General features: G+C 36.5%; 1 protein-coding gene across 2 annotated transcripts; it reads left to right on the forward strand.

Annotated features, from left to right (window-relative positions):
* Window positions 1-26715, forward strand: LOC113644367 (collagen alpha-6(VI) chain-like). Of its 2 annotated transcripts, none has more exons than XM_027149150.2 (40): window positions 1-156; window positions 6219-6306; window positions 6490-7098; window positions 8929-9513; window positions 9629-10243; window positions 11264-11881; window positions 12313-12873; window positions 13047-13604; window positions 14122-14697; window positions 14953-15534; window positions 15700-16046; window positions 16202-16280; window positions 16435-16580; window positions 16778-16870; window positions 17004-17057; window positions 17168-17239; window positions 17347-17373; window positions 17962-18006; window positions 18124-18177; window positions 18330-18392; window positions 19552-19617; window positions 19764-19817; window positions 19898-19933; window positions 20060-20122; window positions 20832-20894; window positions 20980-21042; window positions 21138-21200; window positions 21345-21395; window positions 21502-21537; window positions 22180-22242; window positions 22334-22396; window positions 22481-22516; window positions 22593-22629; window positions 22744-22755; window positions 22884-23377; window positions 23479-23572; window positions 23715-24380; window positions 24514-24625; window positions 25301-25413; window positions 25863-26715. In XM_027149150.2, exons 2-40 carry the CDS (start codon window positions 6231-6233, stop codon window positions 26042-26044), a joined length of 8127 nt encoding a protein of 2708 aa, XP_027004951.2. In that variant the 5' UTR covers window positions 1-156; window positions 6219-6230; the 3' UTR covers window positions 26045-26715. The 2 variants fall into 2 exon arrangements, with proteins under 2 accessions (XP_027004951.2, XP_027004952.2); XM_027149151.2 differs by having other exon boundaries at window positions 72-227.
* The last annotated feature ends 16 nt before the right edge of the window (window positions 26716-26731 follow it).

Raw genomic sequence — 26731 nt, forward strand, 5'->3', positions numbered from 1 at the left:
CAAGTGTTCCCTGATCTCCCCCAATTCTTTATGCACTCACTCTTTACGTGCACGGTTAGAGCCTGCTCTGTTGTTCTGCTTCTTATTTTAAAAATTACATTACCATCAATTTACTGTGAACTACAACTTCAATGATATCTACATCGGACTTCTGAGGTGAGCAACTTCCAAGAGAAGCTTTTCCAAAACATTCCCCATGTTAAATAGAGCACTGGTATATAAGTGAGGTACGTGCTTTGTGTGCAATACTGTTCCATTTACCATGTTATCTTTGTATGTGAACTATAAAACTGACCATATTTAATGAAAATATATACTGAATATACTGTTTTACTGAACTGTTGTGTTGCATATAAAGTATTAGTCTATTTAGAAAGGTCATGCAGAGAATGACTGTAATTTTTTGTCTGTAATCATTTACAGTTGAAAGCTACCCAGTATATTTCTGTAATATATTTTCAATGCATCCATTTGAACTTAAACATGGCAAGATAGTTTGTAAGAGCTTTTTATTACTGAGATTTGTTTGACTGAGTACACTCTAAGAAATAAAGTTCTTTTTTTTCTCTCTTTGGAGGGACCGTCATGGAAAACTCTGCACTTTGTATATAAGCATCTGGAAACATCTGCATCCATTTGTATTTCTAGAGTGCTTTCATACGAAAGCTTTAATCAAAAGGTCCTTAAGGTCAAATTATGTTACCCAATTTTTTTCAAGGTATGAAGATGTATGCTAAAAGAACAAAAAAAAGATGTGATGTATATGACAAAGAAAAGCCTTTATACACAATGGTGTATACATTTAGTTATGTAATTGTTGGCCAGTTTTATATGCTCTGTCAATTGTTTTTAATCTGTGTAAATTTGACTTTGTAAGAGATTTTTTTTCATCCAGTCCCATTACTCTTGACATATATGCTAATTTGATGCTTTTATAGAAACCTCTTTTCAACTTAAAATTGGTTAATTTTTATGAATGGTTAAGTGTGTTTAGCTTGTTGAAGATCTAGCCTATGTAGTCATTGTATTATTAGAGAAGATCAAATATAAAATAAATGGAGATTAAGCTTCTTAATGAAGCACAGACACAGAAAACACAATTCTTCCAATCAATTTTATAAAATGTTATTTAATTTATTATAAGGTACAGTAAAAATTTGTAAAACAATATCAGACATAGTATAAATAGAACAAATAAAAACAATTATGAGTCATAATGCAAACTTTTCTTGTGCTGTTTAGAAGCCAGTCACTGAACATTATCAGATGTCACTTCACTTGTTTTAATCAGTCCATTTCTTTTGGTGAAGTGCAAATGCAAATGTACCTTTTGGGGAAAACCTGATAACATTGCAACATTTTTTATACTTAAAAGGAGTCTGCAGTTATGTTTAAATGACTGAGTCTTTAAGAGATTGGGATGTTTACTTAAAAGGCCTGTGAGCTAAACAGTATGATGAAGTCTCACCCATCCTGATAAACACAGAGTGATTACATTCTGTTTAATCTTGAAACACCACACTTGCTCTGAGAAGCCATGCATCTGTACAGGAAATGTATAGTCTGGTTCTTTTCCAACTTAAAAACAGAACCAGCTGTTAGTAGGGGTTAAAGAGTTTTTAAAATGCTCAAATATAAATACATTTACATTTACATTTACAGCATTTGGCAGATGCCCTTATCCAGAGCAATGTACATCAGTGCTTAAATCTCTAACATTGAATACATTAATGCTGGTTCACTAGGTTACATACTTAAGATACCATGAGTTTAAAACATTTGTTCAAAGTGAAAAAGTGTAAAAGGTTGATTTTTTTTTTTTTAAATGCAAAAGATAAGGAAAGAAGTGCTTATAAATGGGTCAAATACACCCACCATACATACACACAGCTCATTAAACAAGAATAAGAAAGGAACTACAACATAAATGTAAAATATATACAGTGTCACTTAAAAACTTGTGTATCCTTTAGAAATTCCTATATTTCAGTATCTGTTGTAAGCCCTTGTGCAGCAATAACTGCAAGTAAATATTTCCAGAACTTTTGATCAATTTTGAAGAATTTTATCCCATTCTTCAGTACAGAGAAGCTTCAACACTTGGATTTTAGTGGAATTTAGTCCTCACATGAATTGCTTGCTTCAGGTCCTTCCACAATTTTTCTTTTGGATTAAAGTCAGGATATTGACTTGGCCATTCTAAACTATTATCTTTTTTCCTCTTTAATCATTCTTTGGTAGACAGACTTGTTGTCATGATGTATGACCCATTTTTTTCTTGAGATGCAGTTCATGGACAAATGTTTTGCCATTTTCATTTAGAGATCATTGGCATAATTTATTGTTCTATCAATGATGGCAAGCTGTTCTGGCCAAACAGGCCCAAAGCATGATACCACCCCCAATATGTTTCACAAAAGGTATAAAGTTCTTATTCTGGAATTTAGTATTTTTCCTTTCTCCAAAAATAATATTTCTGATTTTAAAACAAAAAGTTTTTTATTTTAGTCTCATTCATTCACAAATTATTTTTTCAATAGTCCTCTGCTTTGTCCACACGATCTTTAGCAAGCTTCATGGGCAGCAATGTACTTTTTGGAGAGCAGTAGCTTTCTCTGTCTTTGTTCAGTAAAAGATACCCTGTATTTCTTTTTGACCCAATGACATGTATTGCTTTTGGAGTTATTTTTGTTGGTTGACCATGGGTATACCCCTTTATGCGTCGGCCCTCTTTTGCAGGTTTTTCGCCTACATGACCTACCCAACAAAAAGTGGTACAGCTCCCACATACTTTGACACACAGGGGTGAGCCTGGTCTCATTGGAAAGAAGAGATTCTCTAGTTTCAGAAACTAGTTTCAGATTGATTCTAGGCCTTACTCGCACAAAGAATTTTTCATTTCCGCCTGGGTTGTTTACCTGATAAACTGATTAATCTTATTTTTCTGGAACATGCTAAGGACCAAATAACAACTGAGGGTCATAGCCACATGTCTTGGCTTTCACCAAAAAAAATTTCAAGTCAAAAGACCCAAAAATGGCTTCAATAAAAATATTTTTCTACGGACATGGTCGTCTGGTGCAGCGTTTTTGTGTACTTGTTTACTGTATAACTTTGAATTAAAAGACTGCATGCTCAGTCTGAAAGGCCTTAAACAAGCAGAGACTCTCTATCACTCTGGTGTGAAAACAGGCCTGTAACTTGACACCCTGAGCTGTGAGAGTGACAAAAGGTCAAGGATTACGCAAGAATTCTTCTGCGCAGCTTGTTCACGCAGACACTGCCAGAGAACACACGGCATGTTGTATATCGTTGGAATCGTCTGCTTATTGGCTAAAGAGCTGTATAGGTCCCGGCCCATTTCATTGCTATTGGAAGGAGTAATTCTCAGTCAACTGCGGGTTCCCAAAAATGATGTCATGACATCATTGGCTTAACAGCCGTCTATCTCTGCAATACAAGCACCGATTGGCTCAAGTGAGGGCTTGTTTGATTCGTTAGGACCTGGGCTATAAATAAATGTAGAATTTTTGAATATCCCAATGAGAAGTTAGAGGGGCAAAACAAGATGATGGCGCACTACTGTTTCCAGTTTTCGGAACACAAACGGAATATTTGCGGCGCGACCAAAGCGTTTTGGATTAAAAGGCTTATAGTTCCTTGGACCTGTGTGGATTTTTGTGGATTATTTGTTTTGGAATATATTACCCCAGGGAAGAAAGGGACGCGTCTAAAGGTAAGGGAAAAACCGGTCTAGCGCCACCTAGGTCAGTTTTGTCCAAAAAATTTTTCTAATAGTATGAAGGCTGTGAATCATATTATGCTTTGTGTGTGGGCTTAAAAAAATATTGAGAGTATAAACTTTACTAGGTAAATAGGTTTTTTCGTGTTTTTAGAGGATTTGATGGTTTAAAGATGAAATGAAGCTTGTTTCTGGGTCATCCCCTAGTGGTCAGGCACGGCGACCCGTAAAAGGTTCTCTCTCTCTCTCTCTCTCTCTCTCTCTCTCTCTCTCTCTCTCTCTCTCTCTCTCTCTCTCTCTCTCTCTCTTTCTCTGTGTGTGTTTGTGTGTGAGTGCGCCTATTCTTGTGCACCGATGAATATGATACTGTATGTCATAATTATAAACTTCCTTAGGAATTTTATTTGGTCTTACAGGCAGTGACGGGAAACATGAATCTGGTTCATGGCATGCTGTTCGAATGTGTTGATTACTGAAGTTTCATTAAAATGTTGTGTGTACAGAATTCCGTCAAATGCCTCAAATGCTCACCGGTGATATGGGTCACCTATTTAAAATAGAAAACCTTGTGCAAAAATTATTAATTTATCCTTGTAAACCTGCTCATTTATACATCATAAAAGGGAAAATGTGACCTCAGTAATTGTGATTGTTGGTTGCAGACAGGCTTGATTGAATATTTCATAAACTTGAGCAAAGTCTTTAAATTTCTCTGCTTTAGTGGCACTGTATCACATCTGACTCTGAGCGCTGACTTCATTTCAAGCTGGGATATGTGAAGAATTTTACTGTGCTGTAATGTATTTTTCAATGCAAATAACCACTCTTTACAAACATGGTGATCAGAAACACATCTCAGAATACATAACACATCAGTCCCTAAGGCAGATTTCACTCCTGTCAGCTAAGAACGGGAATCTTGGGCTATGTGGGCACAGATTCACTGACATTGGTTAGTTAATTCCAAGATGCTTTACTACTCAATTGAAAATCATGGTTATTTCATTTACTGTATACATCCTCTCTCTTTGATGTCTCTCATCAACAAGAACAACTTCTCATCGGATGTTATTTGTTTTATGCACTATTATGTGTAAACTCTAGAGACTGCTGTGCATGATATTACCAAGAGATCAGTATCAGAAATGCTCATACCAGCCCGTCTGGTACCAATAATTATGCATGACATTGTCTTAGTAATTACATTTTTGCATATTCTGATGCTTGATGTGAACATTAATGGAGGCTCCTGACATGTATCTGCATAATTTTATACATAAAATATATATTTTACATTGCACTGCTGCCACAGGATTGGTGGCGATTCAGTAAATGCAAGAATATGCTTGTGTACAGATGTTCCTAAGGCTGGTGAGTGCACATGTCTGTTTTCTGATATAGGACACAGTCGTGTATATAAGGAAGATAAGATGTATCTTAAGATCATGACAAGTTCATTGAATAGAACAGAATTATTGAGTGTTTCTGTTCTTTACTGTTCTTTACTCATTACACCATTTCCCAGATGACCCAGTCAGAATTGATTACATATATTCACATTAACACATACTCAATTGGCTGCTTCACTTGATCCACATTTGTACTAGAAGGTTTTGTCTGTTGCCTCTGTGGCACTGTTAATTTTGTTCCTATTTGTCTTATCATTCCCAGAGGAGTTTAAGCATTTCCGAGGAACTGGTCTGCAAATACTCTTGCAGCTGCACTGCTTCACACGATCCTAGGCTTATTTCATATCATCTACTGTATCTTCTGGGACACTGAGACAATTCACTATGTATATATACAATTCACTATGTATATAATTTTGAAAAAATTGAACCACTGATTACCGGGATGTTTTTTGGACCTTTGTCAAGACTTTTAGCTTGATTTATCATTAATAGTACAAGAAGTCATAAATTTTTAATCTAGTAATCTAAGAGATTAACCAAATATGTTGCCAGAGAGCTATAAAATCAACATATGGTTTACAGGGCTCTCTGTAATAAAAGGAGTGTGCTCCAGTGCTTGTCTTTGTGTTTGCTCCCAACCTCAGTGTTATGTTTGTGTCTCATTTACCACAGGCCAGGTTTTTCCCAGTGGCCCCAGATTACACAGATGGTCAGGATGTGGACAATTATGCCTCATGGCTATGTGTTGGTCTTGATCTAGACATGCTCTTTTCTAACTATGTCAAAAAGTGACTCCGTATTAGATTTGTTACTAAATATTTGACATCATATGTTTGTAAATTTCCAGTTACAGTTTCAGAGCCTGCTTTTTGTATGGCTGTTGAATGTTTACTGCCCTTCCACTGTCTCAAATTCCATGCCGCCTGTATTCATTTGCAGCTTGCCAGATGTTCAGTGTGAATTCTGTTAGTAATTTAGCTGAGCATCTCCACATGCAATTCAATATGTCTTGGCATACGGTTCAAATTATATTAACATACTTGTTATTCTACTTCATTTGTTAGATCACTGAGGCCATGGCAGCAATGAAAGGACTGCTGCCTCTCTTTATTTTAGCACCAGGTTTCTTTGTGATCAGTGCACAGAAAACAGGTAAGTACAGTTCACACAAGTAATCTGCATATTTAAAATGCACACCATTTTAAATTAATTACAAGAATAAATTAAAAAGGGAACAGCTAAAGAAAAATGTTTCCCTCGACCTAACCAATGTAAATCAGTTTATTTTTCAAAAGACTTATACTGTACAAGTGACCTGGACCTTTTCTTTCCCAGTATGCACACAGGAAGCATTAGCAGATATCATCTTCCTTGTGGATGGTTCTTGGAGTATTGGTGCAGAGAACTTCCAAAAGATTCGTGATTTCCTCCTCAGTTTGGTGAATAGCTTTGATGTAAGTCCCAACCATGTTCAGATTGGCCTAGTGCAGTACAGTGATACACTGCACACTGAATTCCATCTTAACAGCTTTGAAACCAAGCAGAAGATTCTTGACTACATCACAAATTTTCCATATCGAGGAGGTGGCACCAAGACTGGACTAGGGTTAAACTTCTTACTAAAGCAGCACTTTGTGAAAGAAGCAGGAAGTCGTGCTAAAGATGGGGTGCCTCAAATTGCTGTTGTTATCACAGATGGACAGTCACAGGACGATGTGGAGCCACATGCACAGGACCTGAAGCACCAGGGAATCATACTTTATGCCATTGGAATTAAAGATGCTGATATGGAGCAGCTGAAGGAAATTGCCACTAAGCCACATGAACAGCACATCTATAGTGTGTCTGATTTTTTAGCTTTGCAAGGAATCTCCCAGAGTTTTGTCCAGGTGCTTTGTACAACAGTGGAGGAAGCTACACGTCAAGTATCTCAGGTGCCACTAGGTAAAGTACACTTTTGATCTGCTTTATGTTTAACTTATTACTTTTTGCACAGCTATTAGACAAATCATTAGTATATTTAAGACATATGTTTGTGTTTGGAAACGAGTGAGAATGAAGGATGTGGCAGATATTACAAAACAATGAAAAGTGTAAATATATGAGTTGTGTTTTTTCTTTTTCACATTCTTGCACTCGAATATGAGCTAAAATAAATGATTGGCAATTCTAAAAGGAGTAAACACACATTCCTGCTCTGTGTGTGTTTGTGTTTGTTGATTCATGATGGTGTACACAGAAGCAGTAAAGAGGCAAATGCTAGTTTATGAAATGCCCAGTCTGAGAGGGCAATATCAGTGGGCAATAGTTCCATATCATTCATACATTCATTTTCTACTGCTTATCTGAAAGTCTCGGGTCATGGGGAGCCTGTGCCTATCTCAGGCGTCATCGGGAGTGAGTGAATGAGAGTGAGTGTGTGTGCCCTGCGATGGGTTGGCACTACGTCCAGGGTGTATCCTGCCTTGATGCCCCATGACACCTGAGATAGGCACAGGCTACCCGTGACCCGAGATAGTTCGGATAAGCGGTAGAAAATGAATGAATGAATGAATGTCCCAGTCTGTCATAATCCATAAACATATATTCTTCCCATCTTAACTGGTCAAAATCTTTTTACTCTAAAAATTACATATACTTTTGTTTAAATGTTGTCTATTGATTATAAATGATTATAAGAATTGTCAAATTTGTGTTTAATAAGTTTAAATGAAGTTAAATAAAATGCTGCAGTTAAACCAGACCGGGTCGGCAAGACCATATGCAAATGAGTCTTGCATTGTATGATCAGAGCAGTTTAGAACATATGGGAGTTATCAACGTTCACTATGTACAGCTGTGGAGTTCAAAGTTATCAATGCTGATTTCCAAATACACATCTGTAGCTCATACTCACATATTTTTCCTACCTTCCTTCTTTTTAAAAACAATGGAACCCACTGTGGTCCTGGAAACAACCTTCACAAACAATTTATACCAGGCACAAGTTTATGTCTGGAAACAATTAGATGTCACTGGTGTGTGTCTTTTAATTTTAAGTCACAGTCTAGACTTATCTAAATAATCAGAACCATAAGGATACACCTGAGCTCAACCAAGTGTCTGATCATTAAGCTAAATGAGATGTTTATGTATTTTATTTATTCAATTATTTATTTATTTATTTATTATTTTTAAAGCATGTTGTCATTTCTCAATATGGATCAAAGTGAATACTTTTTAAAGCCATTGTAAAATTATTGTTTGCATCTTTTATACAACGATTAGACATTGAGACATAATATACTGCCTGTGAAAATAAAACATCTTCTTTACCATATAGTGAGGAATCTAGAAAATGTTACATCAATAACAAACTAAATTTAAAAATTCAAATAGAATGTGTAATGCATTCATTATAAAACTACATGTTACCTTAACACATACTGATCACTTCAGTGAAGAGTTCTGTGAAGAGTTCTGTGAAGAGATATGATACACATTATGAAACTGTCACAACCACAATGCATTTCACTAATCAAAAAAAAGCCTACACATATACCATGCACAACAGAAAGATATTTCCCTTGTTGTGTAGACATCAAAAGTGAATCTTGACAGTAACTTCTGTGGCCAGGGGTAAAACTGCTCTCTGGGTGGGAGGGATGGTATACTCTCTCCCCTGTCGCACACATGGGTTTATATATAGTGTATATATATTCTATACACAATATAGCTATAAGAATTTTTATTAACTAACCAATGTGTTTTATATTCCTGTGTTTTTATTTCTAGGATGCAAAGCTAGTTTGGCTGACATTGTGTTCCTTGTGGATAGCTCTGGTAGCATTGGTGATGCAGACTTCCTGAAGGTGAAGAAGTTCCTTCACACATTCATAGTGGATCTCGCTATTAATCCCAATAAAGTCAGAGTAGGACTGGCACAGTTTAGTAATGAACCTCATCCAGAGTTCCTGTTGGGGAAATATGCTGATAAGAATGACCTGCTGGAGAAGGTAGACAAACTCAACTACCTAAAAGGAGGCACTGAAACCGGAAAAGCTCTGCGCTTTATTCTAGATAATTACTTCACCAAAGCAGGTGGCAGTCGCATCAATGAGAATGTGCCTCAGATTGCTGTGGTGATCACAGATGGTGACTCAGCTGATGAGACAAAAACTCCAGCTATGGAGCTACGTAGAAAGGGGGTGTTAATCTTCACCATTGGGGTTGGTGAAGCCAGCATTACAGACCTGCAGTCTATTGCTAATAAACCACATCAGCGTTTTATACTGAGTTTCACTGACTACGAAGAGCTGCTGAAAGCAACCACCAGCACAATAGGCAAAGTGTGCATTTCTATGGAGGCCCAGAAACAAGGTAATATTGTGTTTATACATTACTAATGATTATCCACTGTAATAATTTATTGTAATATTTCAGTTCACCACTATTGCAACCAGTTAGTTTACTATTACACTGCTATCTCTTTCAGCTCTAGCTCCAACGTCTTCAGATGTGTTTGTGTTGGTGGACAGCTCAATTGATCAGACCCAAAAGGTGATACAGTTTCTCAATCGCCTAGCCAATCTACTTAATGTGGGGAGTACATTCAATCAAATGGCTTTGGCTCAGTTTAGTGAAGATATTTCGGTGGAATTTCGTTTTGATGCTTACAAAACTAAAAATGAAGCACTTGCACTCATCCGCAAATTCCGACTAAAAGGAACTGGACAGCGCAAACTTGGAAAAGCGATGGATTACGTGCGCACTCACCTCCTCAAGACTGAAGCAGGAAGTCGAATCGCTGAAGGAAATAAGCAGTACCTGCTGGTGATAAGCAAAGGACAATCTGATGACAATATACTGAGAGCAGTTCGTGCATTAAAGGATGAGGAAGTGAAAATTATCAATGTTGACTTCAGCAAAGAACTAACCCTGGTGGACCTAGGTCAAGGTGGACCTAGAGCACATGGACCTCCTCTACAGGGTGAACCTGGCTTACGTGGTGTTCCTTATGTTCCTTACGCGAGAAGTAAAAACAGCACAGAAATAACACAAGATGTAAAGATTATCCTTGAAACTAAGGAAACATTCCAAGTAACTGGAGGTCAGTTTTTTGTTAAAATAACAAAATAATTGAAATAGATGAAAATAACAATTACAGTTATAATGTAAGTGACAATTATCTATACATTTACATTTACAGCATTTAGCAGACACCCTTATCTTACATTTTTTTATTTCAATTTGTACAACTGAGCAATTGAGGGTTAAGAGCCTTTAGACTCATTTTGATTGGACATAAACTAATTAAGTAGTAGGATTTAATGACTATCAGCTCTGAATATAACTGTTAACAGCTAATTCATACTGATGCTGATATCATTACAACAGCACATTTGTAATATGAAGTGTGATATTGCTTTTATACAATAGTTCTATAAACCAAAAATTTAATATCAAGAAACTCAGAAATTCAGAATTTATATGGACAGTTATATTGTTACTGATATTTTTCCTTCAAGGAAAATAGTTCCCAAAGTATGAAAGCACATTCGTAGTAACCCATAGTCATTATAGTCTCAATGAAAATACTGTTCCTAGGATTAAAATTGTATGTAGCAAACAGTGAAATATGCCAGTGTCGCTATACTAAAAATCAGCGTTCTTAGAATGCTTCTTAATTCAGCAGAACTAATTGTTGTATAAATATAAATAATTGGGTCCAGCATTGAGGTGAGATTGGTAAATCAGCAGTTAAGGATTAGGGTCAGATGTTCAAGCATCCCGAAGCTACCACTTTTTGGCTGTTGAGCAAAGCTCTTAACTCTCTCTGCTCCAGGGGTGAAGGGGTGTCATATGCTATGACCCCAACTTCCTAACAAGCTGGTATATGCAAAAAAAAAAGTAATATAAATATGATATAAATTTTATTATATAATGAATAGAAAATAATGGTTGCTTTAGCTTCTACACTTAGGATGCAAATGAAAGAAGATTCTGAAAGAAGATTGATCATTCACGTTCATTATATTAATGTAGAAAGTTCAACAGTTCAAAAATGTTATATATGTTGTATGTTTCTCTTTATGTTTCTCTTATATATATTTATCTTTTTGTGTCACAGACTGCAAATCAGCTCCTCTGGCTGATATAGTGTTTATTGTGGATGTGTCAGACAGCATCACTGTTTCAAACTTCAGGCTGGTTCGTAACTTTCTCCACCGGATGATTAATGGCTTGGAGATTGGCTCTGACAGTGTGCGAGTAGGAATGGTGCTGTACAGTGATACACCCACAGCTGAATTCTACCTAAACACTTTTGAAAACAAAGAGGAGATCCTGCAGTACATTAAACTTTTACAATTTAGGGGCGGGCAATCCATTACCAGCAAGGCTCTAAAGTTTGCAAGAGAGAAACTCTTCACCAAGGACACGGGAAGCCGACATGCTTTAGGAGTGCAGCAGATTGCTGTGGTCATAACTGAGGGAGACTCACTGGATAATGTCACATTTCAGGCTGCGGAACTAAGGCGCAATGGGGTCCAGGTCTATGCCTTGGGAGTCACAAAAGATAATGTGGAACGCCTGAAAGAGATAGCATCTTATCCTCCTGATAGGTTTGTGTTTAGTGTAGAGAGCTTTGCTATGCTTAATACAATGGAAAGAATATTGAGGAAAACTCTGTGCAACAATGTTGTCCGTTCAGCAGTTGACAAGTCTGTCAGATACACTTTAAAGCAAGGTAAGACATTACACCTTCACCCTGATAAGCCATAACAATTTCGCTAATGCACAATACACTGTATTCAGAACATTCCAGGATAGATTGCTTCTAATGTTAGTTCTTTAGTTCAGAATGGATGCCCACAGCAAGGTATTATTTGTGAGGCTTGTCTCATCACACTGGTGACTTTAGTAACACTGGGCTGAAGTCAATGGTGTTATGTTGCAAATTAGAACCTGAAGGTTTCATACAATAAAATCAAGTTTTATCAAGTAGAAAGTGATGTAAAGGGTAATCTGGAATCAGTCACTTTTGTGTGGTCTCGTTTTACAGGACATCTGGTTGTGTTTTGAGTACAGCAGATTAAAGCATTATCACAAGAGATAAACTTTTCTACTAGGAATATTTTTTTATCTGTTCTGCACATTCATAAACATATTATTTTTTAGGATGTATCCAGACAGAAGAAGCAGACATCTATTTCCTTATTGACCATTCTGGGAGTATTTATCCATCAGATTTTAAGGACATGAAAAAATTCATTCTTGAGTTTCTGCTCATGTTTACTATTGGCCCAAAACAGGTGCGTGTGGGTGTGGTGAAATTTGCAAGTAACCCTACACTGGAGTTTAAACTGAATGAGCATAATGACAGAGTCTTTCTTGAACGAGCTGTGGACAGCATTCTTCAGATAGGTGGAGGCACACAGACAGGAAAGGCTTTGTCTTTCATGAGCCCACTTTTTAAGGAGGCTGAAAAGACTCGTGGAACTAAGGTTCAAGAGATTCTCATTGTCATTACTGATGGAAAGTCCCAAGACAAAGTGAAAGAGCCAGCAGCACAGCTGAGAGCACAAGGGGTGACCATATATGCCATTGGAGTGAAAGATGCAAATGAGCAGGAGCTCCTGGAGATGGCAGCTGACCCAAAGAGGATGTACTTTGTTACTAACTTTGATGCACTGAAACCCCTGAAGAATGAAATTGTCACTGATATTTGTTCAGATGAGGGTAAGGGTGGCGAATGTGGATTTAATCGTGTGTTTTTTTTTCAAAAACATATTGCTCAATAAATTCATGCTTTCAATAAATGCCTTAAAAATATATAGCATTTTATTCCAAATGTTAATTTAAAAAATGCTTTCCTGGATTATGTTGCTTATTTAGCATTTTTCTTTCCATAGCCTGCAAGAACATGTTGGCAGATGTCATCTTTTTGGTTGATGGTTCAGGAAGCATTGACCCTGAGGACTTCTCAAAAATGAAGAAATTCATGAATTCAATCATTTCCAAGACAGTAATTGGCAAGGATAGTGTACAGGTCGGAGTGGTGCAGTTCAGCTCACAACCAAATGCTGAATTTGCCCTTAACGAAATTTATGACAAATCTGAAATGCAGCAGGCCATTAACGATATGCCGCAGTTGGGCGGTGGCACTATGACTGGGCATGCACTCCATTTTGTGTCACAGTACTTTGATTTATCAGAAGGGGGTCGTCCCAGCACTCCACAGATCCTTATTGTGATCACAGATGGTGAATCTCAGGATATCGTTGCTCAGCCTGCACAAGCTCTTAGAGACAAGGGCATTACAATATACTCTATAGGAGTACTTAATGCTAACAGCACACAACTGCGAGAGATCAGCGGAACTCTGGAAAATGTTTATCTGGAAAGAGATTTTGACGCATTGGACTTCTTAGATAAAGATCTCTTGCTTAAGATATGCACTTCTGTTGATGGTGAGTCATATGAGTGATTCAAAGTAAATGTAAGCAGCCAATGTGCTACATGCTACTGACACAAAATGAACATTCTTTCACCACCTTAATTTAATTCTTAACAAAAAAACAAACCAAAGTTAGTTTTTCTTCCTAGTTCTTTCCTTTTAAAAGTGATTTTGCATATAACCTACTATGTTTATTTATTCAACATACAGCTTTAAAAGGAAATGATAGAAATAGCCAGTTGGCCACAGACTTTATTTGCACATTTTCCATTCCTCTTTTATGAAACACTGCAAACAGCAATTTAAATGTGAGCATCTGAGATTTGTGCTGTTTATTGTTGTGCATACAAAAAAAAACTGTCACATTTTTATTCTTTGTAAACCATGATTTTTTTCCTTTCTTTGGTGTTCATATATAACTATACTGTAGATAGCTAGAAAGAATAACCAATTTTCCTTTTATATGACCAGTTAATTTAAATGTTCTACATAATAAATGTCCTGATTGGGTATTGTTATTTTCTTTTCAGAATGTCAGAAATCGCAAGTAGCAGATGTCGTCTTCTTAGTGGATGACTCCAGCAGTATTAGCGATGATAGCTTTATGAGTATGAAGTACTTTATGAACTCAGTGGTGAACTCCACACAGGTTGGAAAAGACAGTGTCCGTTTTTGTACTATTCTCTACTCTGATGGAGCAGAGGCCAAATTTTCCCTTAATCAGTACTACAGTAAACGGGAAGTACGGGACGCTATAAATAATCTAAAACATAGTGGTGGGAGCACATACACGGCCAAAGCACTCCTTTACTCACTGCCCTACTTTAGTGAAGCCAGTGGTGGGAGAGGTGCAAAAGGTGTCCCACAAATGATGTTCGTCATCACAGATGGTGAGGCCACAGACGACGATGATTTAACCACAGCTTCTAATGAACTTCACAACTATGGTGTTAGTGTTTATGGTATTGGAGTGGATCAAGCAAAAACAACTGAGCTAGAAATCATAACTAAAGACAAAAACAAGGTCTTCAAGGTTGATGACTTTGAAGCGTTGAAGGCCCTTCAACAAAACATTTCCAGTGTGATCTGCAACAACACAAAACCAGGTAATTGCAGAACATTAGCATCTCATCACTAAAAAAATAAAGACCTTAAGCTTCAAGTTTCTATTTTACATGTTTATTTTCAACTTTAATAGGATAATTCACATATTTAAGCAGCAGTTATTGCTGGATGCTCTTAAGAATGTCTGAAATATTGGAATCCAATTATTTACTTTCTCCAAATTGAAATAATAATTTTCTAACTATAGATTACCAAATGTGTGTTTATAGCCTATTTTTTTTTGTTTTGTTTTTCAGAGTGTGAGAAAGCGGCAGCTGACTTGGTCATTTTGATTGATGGGTCTGAAAGCATTAAAGAGGTGCCTTGGAAGACCATGATCAATTTTATGCTTAGCCTCATTGACAATCTTCGCATCAAGCAAGATCTCTTTAGAGTTGGTGTAGCTCAGTTTAGTTCAAACTACAGGAAAGAATTTTACTTAAATGAATATGATAATGAACTGGGTGTGAAGAGGGCCATTCAGGACATCACTCAAATGAAAGAAGGAACACGCATTGGAGCTGCTCTGAATAGTGTGCAAGAGTTCTTCCAGAACAGTAAAGGGAGCCGCATTCAAGAAGGAATTTCACAAAACCTGCTGTTGATCACTGATGGAGAATCAAATGATGATGTTAGCGATGCAGCTGATAAATTGAGGGATAAGGGTATTCAGATGTTTGTGATTGGAATAGGAGACATCTCAGTCCAACAGCTCAACTACATTGCTGGGTCACATGAAAGGGTTTTTTATGTGGACAATTTTGACCATCTCAAATTAAACAGAACAACACTGCAGGTGATCAATAGCATTTGCGCTCCAATCCCCAAACAAGAAGAAGGTGAGTACAGAAGGCAAATATTGTTAATATACCTGAATATGAAGGTGTTGGCATTTGAATATCATTAAGACTTTTATTTGTTGATTATGTGATAAGCTTCACATATGCTTTCAACCTCAAAGATATATAGCCTCTAGTTAACACTGTATTTGCTTTTATTTACAGAGTGCACTGTAGATATTGGAATTGGATTCGATATATCCCGTAGAAGATCACATTCACTATTTAGCAGCCAGTATAAGCTACAGATCTACCTGCCGGAGATTATCAGATATATCTCCACTGTGCAAAACTTATGCTGTTTACCCCAGGTACCTTCTCTTCAAACCAACATTGGTTTCCGTTTGGTTTCTAGCGATGGCAGGATACTGTATGACCCTAATTTTGAACAATACAACGAAGAAACAGTGAAGAAACTGATGGAACTTTACACAACTCAAGATCTGGCTTTTAACAGCCAGCTTCTGCGCATGTTTCAGGATAAGTTTGCAGCCTCCAGAGCTGGTGTAAAAGTAAGTGATGATATCATTATTAGTGCATGCAAACTAAAAACTATGTAGACATTCATAGTGAGACATATTTAGAAAACCTGGCAGACTGATGATATTCTTTCAAGATGTGAAAATAATAGGATTACTGATATCTCTGCATTGGCTGGCTTTTTCAGGTAGTGATTATTTTCACTGATGGCTTGGATGTACCCCTTGATGTCCTCATGGTTGCCTCAGAGAATCTCAGGAAAAGTGGTAAAGGGAAATTATTTAGTTAATTATTTACAGAATATAGATTTATATCACTTTTTCCGTTTATCAGTGACAGGAAAGATATATTAAATATACATACTGTAAGTGTACAGTCATCACTGTCTTTAGTGTACTTTTACTTGTATTTGTGTGACAGGAGTCAATGCACTGATGACAGTAGCACTGGAAGGAGTCAAAAGCACCACAGACCTACAGAAGCTGGAGTATGGACGAGGATTTGGCTACAATGAGCCTCTTATGATTGGCATGCAAAATGTGGCCGGTGCTTTGCAGATGCAGATTGTGAGTGAATATCTGTCTGTCTGTCTGTCTGTCTATCCCAACCAGTATTTTTACATATGAAAAGTTTATTTTAGGTTTATTTTATGTAATCTAAACATTACAACACACATTGTAGAATTTCTCTGTTGTATTATAACAAAGTAATCCAATTAACCTCTGTGTTGACTATATGTTCCCTTATTTGTAACTCTTTCCAGAATGATGTGGCCTCACGAGAGTGCTGTAATGTGATGTGTAAATGTAATGGTCATGAAGGGATGCGTGGACCACAAGGACTCCCAGGGACAAAGGTATCACATCATATCATACATGATTGTAAACTGTTTGATAGAATACCGAGTGGACAATACAGATTCAATACACAGTTTAAAAGCACTGGTACTATGACTTTCATCAAATTGCATGTCTGTTACCTTTTAACAGGGCTCACGTGGACGAAATGGACATCCTGGATTTCCTGGAGAAGAAGGAGGATATGTATGACTCTATTACAGATAAAACATATCTTTTCTTTCAACATTTTAAACTCACAGCAGTTCTTTATTTACTGATTTTTCACACTATGTAAATTCACTGTGTTGTTGCAGGGTGAGAGAGGGCCTCAAGGTCTGAACGGAACTCAAGGACATTTAGGCTGCCATGGGAAAAGAGGTCAAAAGGTAGTAGTGTTTCACCTCAACACATACTATATATTACAAATAAAATAAATAAACAAGATAATATCTGATTTTTACTTAATTATTTCTCTTTTTAAAATTCTCCATAGGGCAGCAGAGGCTACAGGGGTGATACAGTAAGTACTGCAATAGGCCAGATATGAGTGTTGCCAATGATCTAACAGATTGAATCTGTCAGAACCATTTATGATTACACACCAAAACTTTCAAAAGGCTTATGTCAGAACTAATGGTAACAATGTTAATGTGAAATGTAAATACAGATGTCTATATTTTGAAAGTAGTTTTGATAATTAAAAATGCAACATGAAGGGTTCTGAAGAAAAATTAGTTTCTCCTCATGTTCTGACAGTTTTGCCCTAAAACCTTACATGTAGAGACCAAGATCACTAATAATAATTATGGGGATGAGTGTAGTTTGATTTATGAAAAAAAAAAAAAAATCACACTACTGAACTCATTCTGAACACTGGTCACCAGAAATAAGATATTTTGGATATATGATGGCATATTTTCCAAAGAATACTGATTTAGGCTTAATGAGATTTACTGGATAAAATCAGACAAAGTAATGCAAAAGAATTCAGATATTTATCTATGTTCCATCTGTATTTCATTATGTACAGTTGTTGGTTATACTTACAGTACATAAAAAGAAAGCAGAATATAACAACATTACTACTATTTTCTGTTGTATTTGATAGGGTGAAGATGGAGAAAACGGTTTGGATGGAGTAGATGGAGAACATGTAATAAGACAGCATTTTTATTGAACAATAAACATTTGGGTACTACATTATTTTACGTGACTATTTCTATATACTAATATCTGTGGGATCCATATATTCTGTCTTTGCTTACTATAGGGTGCGACTGGATCATCAGGATACCCAGGAGAGCCAGGGGATCCTGGCAGCCCAGTAATAATTTTACTTTGTATTATTAACTGTGTCTCTATGAATCTCTGTAGTTCTTATCCACTACTCTGCTTGCTGTAATATGTTACTTTATAAATAACCTTCTATAACTGGAAGTCAAGTTTAGTTTACTAAAGATATGTATCATGCTAAAGGGCAAGAAGGGTGTCCAAGGAATTCCAGGTGTTCCAGGACAAAAAGGACTCAGAGGTGATCCGGTGAGTTATTATTATTATTAATAATAATACTATTATTATTATTATTGTACTGTGTGTCGTGTTCTCATATATCTTAATCCTATTTAAGGAAGGTATTTATTAATGGTTACTCGAGCTTTGAATAGACTATTATGGAAAAAATATTTAAACTGGAGGTTGATGCCCTCTATTCAGGTGTGAAGGATGTACACATGGGATGTGGGTTACATGGAGATTAAATTATGAATTAAACTAGAAACCTGTAGTTTCAGATTTATCATCATTGTAAAACTTGCTTGCTACACATTTTGTGTTGGAGTGCTGCATTTTTACAATAGAATGTGTGACAAAAGAGCATCTGGATTTTCATCCAAAAGAGGAAAAGGCTGAACATTATGATGAAAGGTTAATAAATAAATAAACAAACCAATAAATTAAATTAAATAAAAAATCGGTCACTTTACAAATAATTTTAATAATTTAAACCATACAATTGTCTGAGAAAGTTAGAGAGGGTGAATAATACAAAATTAGACCTCTAGGCCTTTAAATCACAAAAAAACAAGAAATACTGAAAAAACCTTCCATTAAATCTTTTTCCATAGACTTGTATGCAAGTCAAGTACACCTTAGTACATCACAGACTAAACATTTTTATTTTTTAACATAACCAATAAAGTGGTTTCCATAAATAGGTTTCTCTATTAATCAGATTTGAATCTACAATTGCATTCACAGTTTTCTGTTAACATTGCATTATTGGCAGGTGCTACTGAGAGGGCACCTGCCAATAATTTCATTTGCATTTCATTTGTTTCTGTTGTGCAGAGAACACAAATAAGCACAACATGGTCCAAGTTCTATTAAATTAGCCTATCCCTGTGTACCTGATGCTAAACTTGGAATTATTTAACACAAAATTTTGCATTTTAAATCTGACTGCTTGAATTTGGTACTGAAATTAGCAACTTGAATGCAGATTAATGAAAATCACTTTTTTGTGATAAGTAATAACTTACTTGAGATTTGTGCAAAAGAGTATCATATTTCGATTCTGAAAACCTTTTTAGAGCTATATAAAATAAAAAATATAAATAGCTGAGAGTTGAAATGGTGTTTTCAGACAAATAATGTACCCAGACATAAATTGTTTTCTGTCATCTTCTGCTCTTCTATTAAGGGTGAGTCAGGCATTGACAACAGTATCCGTGGTCCTAGGGGTGAGATTGGATATGCTGGCCTACCGGTATGTCTGTGTTCTTCTATTAACTATATATTGTGGGTATTAGTTCTCTAACTATAAGGTCATTAGGGGCTTTCTATCAGTGCATTGAGCATCATAATGTGGGTCACTGCATAATGAATCTCTCCGTCTTTCTGCTTCAATCACAGGGAGATCCAGGACCAGATGGAATCCCTGGCAGGACTGGAGATACTGGTAGTCCTGTAGGTCTCTTCAGACTTCACAAAACACATGTTGAAATAAGTTTCAAATAATTAACCTTTCTTTTTTTAACATTTTCTAGGGTCAAAATGGAAGAAGAGGAACTGCAGGTGAAAAAGTAAGTCTCAGTATTAGTAAAAATAAATAAATAAAATAAGAGTTTCAACCACAGATGATAGATCATGTGTTAAATAGAACAGCAGATTTAAATGAAATGTTGCCTTTATTACTTTAATTTCTTTAGGGTTTCACTGGCCCTAAAGGCGAAATAGGATCAAAAGGAACCCCCGGACCTTCAGGGGCACAGGTTCATTTTTATTTTTGGTTTCATTTATTTAAAGACTACTGTATGTTTTTTGTGTGTGTCTGTGTGTTGATTTTGGAGGTCCTTGTTAGTTTGATCAAAACAAGCTACAATAATATTTTACTGCCTTGGGGTTTATTTTTTATTGTTTTTTCCCCAGTTTCCTTTCTAATATTGTCAGCAAGCAAATTCCCACCCACCAGCCACACAGGCAGGGTGAAGGCTTAACACATGCTTCCCCTGAAGAATTTAAAGCTAGCCAAGTTTTTTTTCTGAACAGTTTAAGATCACTGTTGAAAATACTTGATAGATCAAGCTTTATGAGGTTGATTTTGGAGTTTAGATAAAATTCCAAATATTCTGTTATGCTACTAACCGCTCATGTTTATTAAGGATAAATAGTTATTCAGGTGAACACAGTGGTTGCTCCTGGTTTGGAATGCTCAGTGACTGATGTACTGTTTTTTTTCTTTAGTTAATGACTGTGTTTTACCCTACAGGCTCCAAAGGGCAGTCACACCAAATATTTCTTTGGTTCACACGTGTTCATTTTGTAAATTTACTTAAAAAAAATAAATATAAAATATACAATTAAAATATATATTTTTTGAAAATATTCTTATTTTACAGCATTTCTTCACACTTTTGCACTGTTCTGTATGTCAATTTAAACTACTGCCATGATGGTCTGATTTTTTTTATTCTTGTTCAGGGGCCGGCAGGTCCTTCTGGAACTCCAGGACAGAAAGGAATACTTGGTTTTCCAGGACCCCAGGTATTATTTTAAATCAAGACGCAGGCCACTGCATTAAGTGAATGAAAAGCTGTTTGTTTTTAATATGGGTAATCATTTTCCATAGGGACCACATGGTGCACAAGGAATCATAGGATCTAAAGGAAATGTAGGACACAGGGGACAAAAGGTATTTTTACAAAACTTTCCTTCCTCAACATTACATTTACTGCTTATAAATAGCTTTATGTCAATCTATATACAAGTCTGTTTGTTTTTGTGCAGGGTCAGCCAGGAGATCCTGGAATTACAGGAGAACCTGGGCCACCAGGCCCCAGGGGCCCTCCAGTAAGATAATCTAATAATCCGGCAAATTTTGATATGTTAGTCAAAACAAAAAAATAGTGCAAGATATACTGTAAAGGTTTATCATACTCTAATTCTCTCTGACGTTTCCTTAATCCTGCTTTCCTTTTTGTACCGTCACAACAGGGAAATGATGGTTCAGATGGATATGGGTTACCAGGACCAAAAGGACAAAAGGTTACATCATTGCTTATGCAGTACTGTTTATTTCTTTATTGTCCAGCTTGACTTAAACATTTAAACAAAATACTTTACTGCAGTTTAAATTTTTACCTGCTTACAGGGAGACCCTGGTTTTCCAGGATATCCTGGATTTCAGGTAAATTTTCTTTAAATATTTTATAGGGATCAGACTGAATCTACTAAAGGTTTATGTAACATTTTCTCAAAGGCAGTTTTAGAAATGTGCAAAGATGATATAACAGGCACTACTATTTCTACATCGGTACTTGTGTAGACAGTTAGCAAGCCTCATTTCATGTTCAAAATTCTATAGTTTGCTTTCCTTACTGAGCCTGTATATTAAAATGTTTTACCTCAATTTCAGTTGAAAAAAATAAAATATTCAGGTGAAGCTGAGCAAGAAGTCAGTGCACTGTCAGCTAATAATCAAACAAGGCCTATACGATTGTATAACTACAGTAATGTCAATAAAATAAATAACTTTAAATTAATAGCTATACATGTTTTAGTGTATAAAATGTATTGATTTGTTTCAGATTTCTTTATAGCTTATGCACTTATGCACATATAAATGTAATTATTTTCAAGAATTTCTTTATTTGAATTGGCTTACATGGTATTTAATTTATTTTTATTGGTCTTTACTGGTCCACCAGGCAATGCAGGTCTGTAAATAAAGCACCAGATAATTTAATAACTGTTCTTATGAAGCTCGTTAGTACTATCAATTCTATTTTTGTTAAAATAATTTTGTAATCTTATATTGTTTTTTATGCAGGGTGAAAATGGAAATATTGGGCACAGAGGAGATAATGGTCCTAAGGGCCAAAGAGGAAGAGCGGTAAGAAGAGCTGTCATTAACGTTCCTTAACTAATAATACTTCTTTTTTTCTGACTGGTGTGTTTCTCAAACTTGGTTTGATGTATTATAGGGAAATGCAGGCAGGCCAGGAGCACCGGGCAATCCTGGTGATGTTGGACCAGCTGGACACAGGGTTTGAAAGCTTTAATGACATTTTTTATGATATTTGAAGATGTACTAATAATTTGATCAATATTCCTTATATTTTTAATAAAAGGGCCCTAAAGGACAATCAGGAACCAGAGCAATGTCTGTAAGTTCAAGACTTGTTTTTCAATGATCACAGATCAGTTTCTTTCTGCTATAACCATTGCAATGTATTGTTTTAGACTTGTCAACTGATCAGCTATGTACGAGACAACTGTGGTAAAGTTTCATAATTCTAATCTTGAATTTAATTTATCTCTGAAGATTATAAATAAATTGCATTCAATTCTAAGTTTATACTCATTCTAACTTCATTATGTTTTATTCCCACAGTCTGCTGTAAAGGTAGGGCTCTTACTTTCTTTTATATGCAACACACCATTAATAAGAATGATAAGGAAACAATGTTTGATGCAAAAGAACATTAGTGAACATGAACACGTCTCCCTTTTTTGGCATGTCTGCACCTCTAGATAAAGCAACTTGCCCTGTCTACCCCACGGAACTGGTGATTGGTTTGGACATGTCTGAGGACATGACTCCTGCGTTATTTGGGAGAATGCGCTCAACTCTTCTTTCTCTGCTGGACAGCATTGATATCTCTGAAAGCAACTGTCCCACAGGGACACGAGTGGCTGTGGTCTCTTACAATTCAAACACCAAGTTCCTCATTCGTTTTTCTGACTATCGCCATAAGAAGGATTTAGTGGAAGCTGTGAAGAACATCCCTCTGGAACGTACATCCAACAGACGCAACATTGGTGCAGCCATGCGCTTTGTGGGTAGAAATGTCTTTAAACGTGTTCGCCAGGGGGTTCTGATCAGGAAGGTGGCGATTTTCCTCTCTGGTGGACAATCCCAGGATGTGACATCTATAATTACGGCTGTTCTGGAATACAAGGCTCTGGATATAAACCTTGGTGTTATTGGTTTCAGGGAAACTCCTAATGTTCAGCGTGCTTTTCAGGTATTGTAAAATTCCTGAAGCAGATGAAGCCTGTATGATCAGATTGACTGCTGGTTTTTTTTTTTTTTTTTAACTTTCTCTCTCTTGTGTGTTGCAATAAGGCTGATGAGACAGGAAGCTTTATTAATGTGCTGGAGAGATCACAGACCCAGAGTACAGCACTTGAGAAGATCCAGCGATGCATCATCTGCTTTGGTAATATGTCAAATTTTGTTGATGTTGATCTGAATAATGCATTTATTATGATCTACGAAAAAAGGTAAAAAGCAGGCTGACACTTGGTTTTCATATAGAGAGGATTAATAACAAAGATTTGTTTTATCTGATGTTTTCTCAGATCCTTGCAATCCAGCTAGTGATTGTCCCAGCACCAACGAGATGCCCACTCCAGAGCAGGTAAACATGGACATGGCGTTGTTGGTGGATGGTTCTCGGAGCATCCAGGCGGATCAGTATGAGGGAGTAAAGCAGGTGTTGGGCACCGTGTTGGACCAGTTTGTAGTGAGTGATCAGCCCAGCAAAGCTGACAGACAGGCACGGGTGGCGCTTTACCAGCAGAGCTCATCATACAGTGAGGCCCAGGCTTCAGTCAAGCAAATATTTAATTTTCAGCAGTTCCATGACCGCAACCAGATGAAGCAGATCATCTTTGAAAATTTACAGCAGACTGGTGGATACTCCAGGCTGGGTCATGCCATAGAACACGTAATCATGCAGGGCCTCCTTACTGTTTCCAGGCCTCGAAAAAACAAGATGTTGCTGCTTATAGTTGGAGGAGAGACAGAATACTCGGATAGAGAAAAACTGGACTTTATCTCCAGGATGGCAAGGTGTCAGGGTGTGGTGCTTTTCACTCTTACAGTTGGGGATCATTGCAACAGCACACAGGTGGAGGAGCTTGCCAGCATTCCCACAGAGCAGCACATAGTTCACTTGGGCCATGTAAAGCAAGAACAGGAATACACTCGACGCTTTATAAGGACTTTCCTACACATTCTGAAACGTAAGAGAAATTATCATTTTTTTATTAGTAGTAGTAAAAGAGTGCTTTTTATTGACCCTTTTTTTGTTTCGTGTTCTCTGGTATTGTATACATGTATAGTTCAGTTGAGTTTGTTCTTATTTTATGAATACAGTGGAAATGAACACCTACCCTGCTCCATTGCTCAAACAACAGTGTGAGCAACTTCAGCAACAGCAAGGTCAAGTTCATGTCTTTGAGGCTGCTAAGAGACCACCCATACACAGGTAACATCACACATCTTCTCCATCTCCTAATTTATCTAATGAACAAGAGGAAAGAAGGAGCTCATATATATATATATATATATATACACACACACGCACACATAATGAGCTGAAAACACTGTAAGTCCATATTTTTTAAATCTGATGATAAAACGACTAGTAGATCAAAACACAGCCTCAAGTCTGGGTCCTCTCATGGTTTCTTCTTAATATCCTCTCATGGACATTACCTTGCCACAGTTGCTGCGGGCTTACTATTTAGGGATTTTTAAACTTTATAAATGTTATTCTGAATAATTATATTCATGTAATTCTGCCTTTCAACAGTGTAGTGTTTAGTGCAGTGACACAGTAAACTTGTAAATGGTTTTGTTACTATGAAAATTTTCATCATGCCTGTTAATAAACATGATTTACTATACTTAAACTAAACTGCATTTTACCAGCTGAGAATATAATTGGCAGCTATAGTGATGCCAGTCCTTGAGTTACACACACTGAATAAATGTGAAGTAAATCATTAGTGCTTGGGAACATCAGATATTTAAATATATTTTCCATTAAAATATTCTACCATGACTTCTCATGTTCTCATGTTTTTTTAAGAAAGATATAAAAGGCAGAAATGTTTTGTACTGAAAGACAACTTTATTTATAGAACTCCTTTTGCCTCAGATTTTCACTCGAAAATGAAGAAGTCATATCGTACAGCGAAGAGAGAGGTACACAGTATGAGACTGAACATGTGAATGGAAGCCTGCTGACCTCAGGGCCTAAATACTCACATAGTAAGTGGATTCTGTTTCACAGTGGAATTGAGAATGCCCAAAGAACATCTGTTATGACAACAGTAACAAGTATACATCAAGTGTTTGAGGTTATATCTAAGAACAGTATAAACCTTGACAACAAGTAGAAACAACTGTTTTACGTTGATGTCATTATAGCAGAAGAAAATGTTGCTGAATATGCACAAAGGCATTGCATTTGGAGAATATGTCCAAAGGTGTTACTATAAAAAATTTTGGTGCATGCTTACGCTTCTGTTATGGCAGTTGTGATGGCAACTGCATCCGATTTTTTTATGTAATGCTACAAGACCTCTATCATGAACAGTATTAAATGTATGTATGTCACAAGCTATTGCTGAAGCATTCTTGCTAACCACTATTTTTTTCTTTCCCTCTCTCTCTCTCTCTCTCTCTCTCTCTCTCTCATTCTCACTCACTCACCACAGATGTGTGCTTCCTGAAAAAAGACACTGGGCCCTGCACAAAATATGTCCTCAAATGGTTCTATGATCTGGAGCAGAATCAGTGCTCTCAGTTCTGGTATGGAGGATGTGAAGGGAACCTTAACAGATTTGACAGTCAAAATGACTGTGAAGCTCGTTGTGTATATCTTCTTACAGTACATTGACATGCAGATTACTGATAATACTAACAGCAAGTTGCCATCACACTTTTTCTCAGTTTTTATACAAAATAGTGGCAGAGCAATATGTTTATGCAAAATTCACCCAAATAGCCTAAACACAAAACAAGAAGTAATAGTAGTTATATATTCCATATTCTACTGGTGGTATATTCATAATTGGTGCTAAAAACTGCTGTACTTCTAACACTGTTCATCTTTGGCTTTATACGAGTTCATCATGACAGTGCATTTGAAGGAGCTCTTGCTTTAATAAAGTGAATTATATGATATTAGCTTTTCTATGTAGTTACAATTAAAACTTTCCATTTTCTGTTTACATTTTTTATAAATAAAATTATGAGCAGATTACACATATTGTAATTGTACATTTACTGATACATCATAATACTAATAATAGGACTACATAATGACCCTACATTTAAACAGATTACAACTCTTATTAGACTTTAATGAGTGTTCTCACGTCCAGATGTTTTCTCAATTCATGTTTTTAGAAAGGCATTATGGGTCTTTGACCAGACTGCTTCATGGATACAGGTATTGTAAATACAGAAAATGGTCCATTGTCAGGGAGGCTGTATAAATGAGCTGGATTCAATGGGGTTTTTTTTTTTCAGAGGAAACTAATAAAATCAGACCTGAGACTTTTAGGAGCCTCCTGAGTCGTCT

The sequence above is a fragment of the Tachysurus fulvidraco genome, chromosome 3 (assembly GCF_022655615.1).
Source record: "Tachysurus fulvidraco isolate hzauxx_2018 chromosome 3, HZAU_PFXX_2.0, whole genome shotgun sequence".
Lineage (NCBI taxonomy): Eukaryota > Metazoa > Chordata > Actinopteri > Siluriformes > Bagridae > Tachysurus > Tachysurus fulvidraco.

Bases quoted from the DNA above. Each gene is read 5' to 3' on its own strand.
- LOC113644367 (XM_027149150.2), top strand. From the start codon at position 6,231: ATGGCAGCAATGAAAGGACTGCTGCCTCTCTTTATTTTAGCACCAGGT. The intron at 6,307-6,489 runs GTAAGTACAGTT...TTTCTTTCCCAG, and splicing joins GATCAGTGCACAGAAAACAG to TATGCACACAGGAAGCATTA. The intron at 21,201-21,344 runs GTAAGATAATCT...CCGTCACAACAG, and splicing joins CAGGCCCCAGGGGCCCTCCA to GGAAATGATGGTTCAGATGG.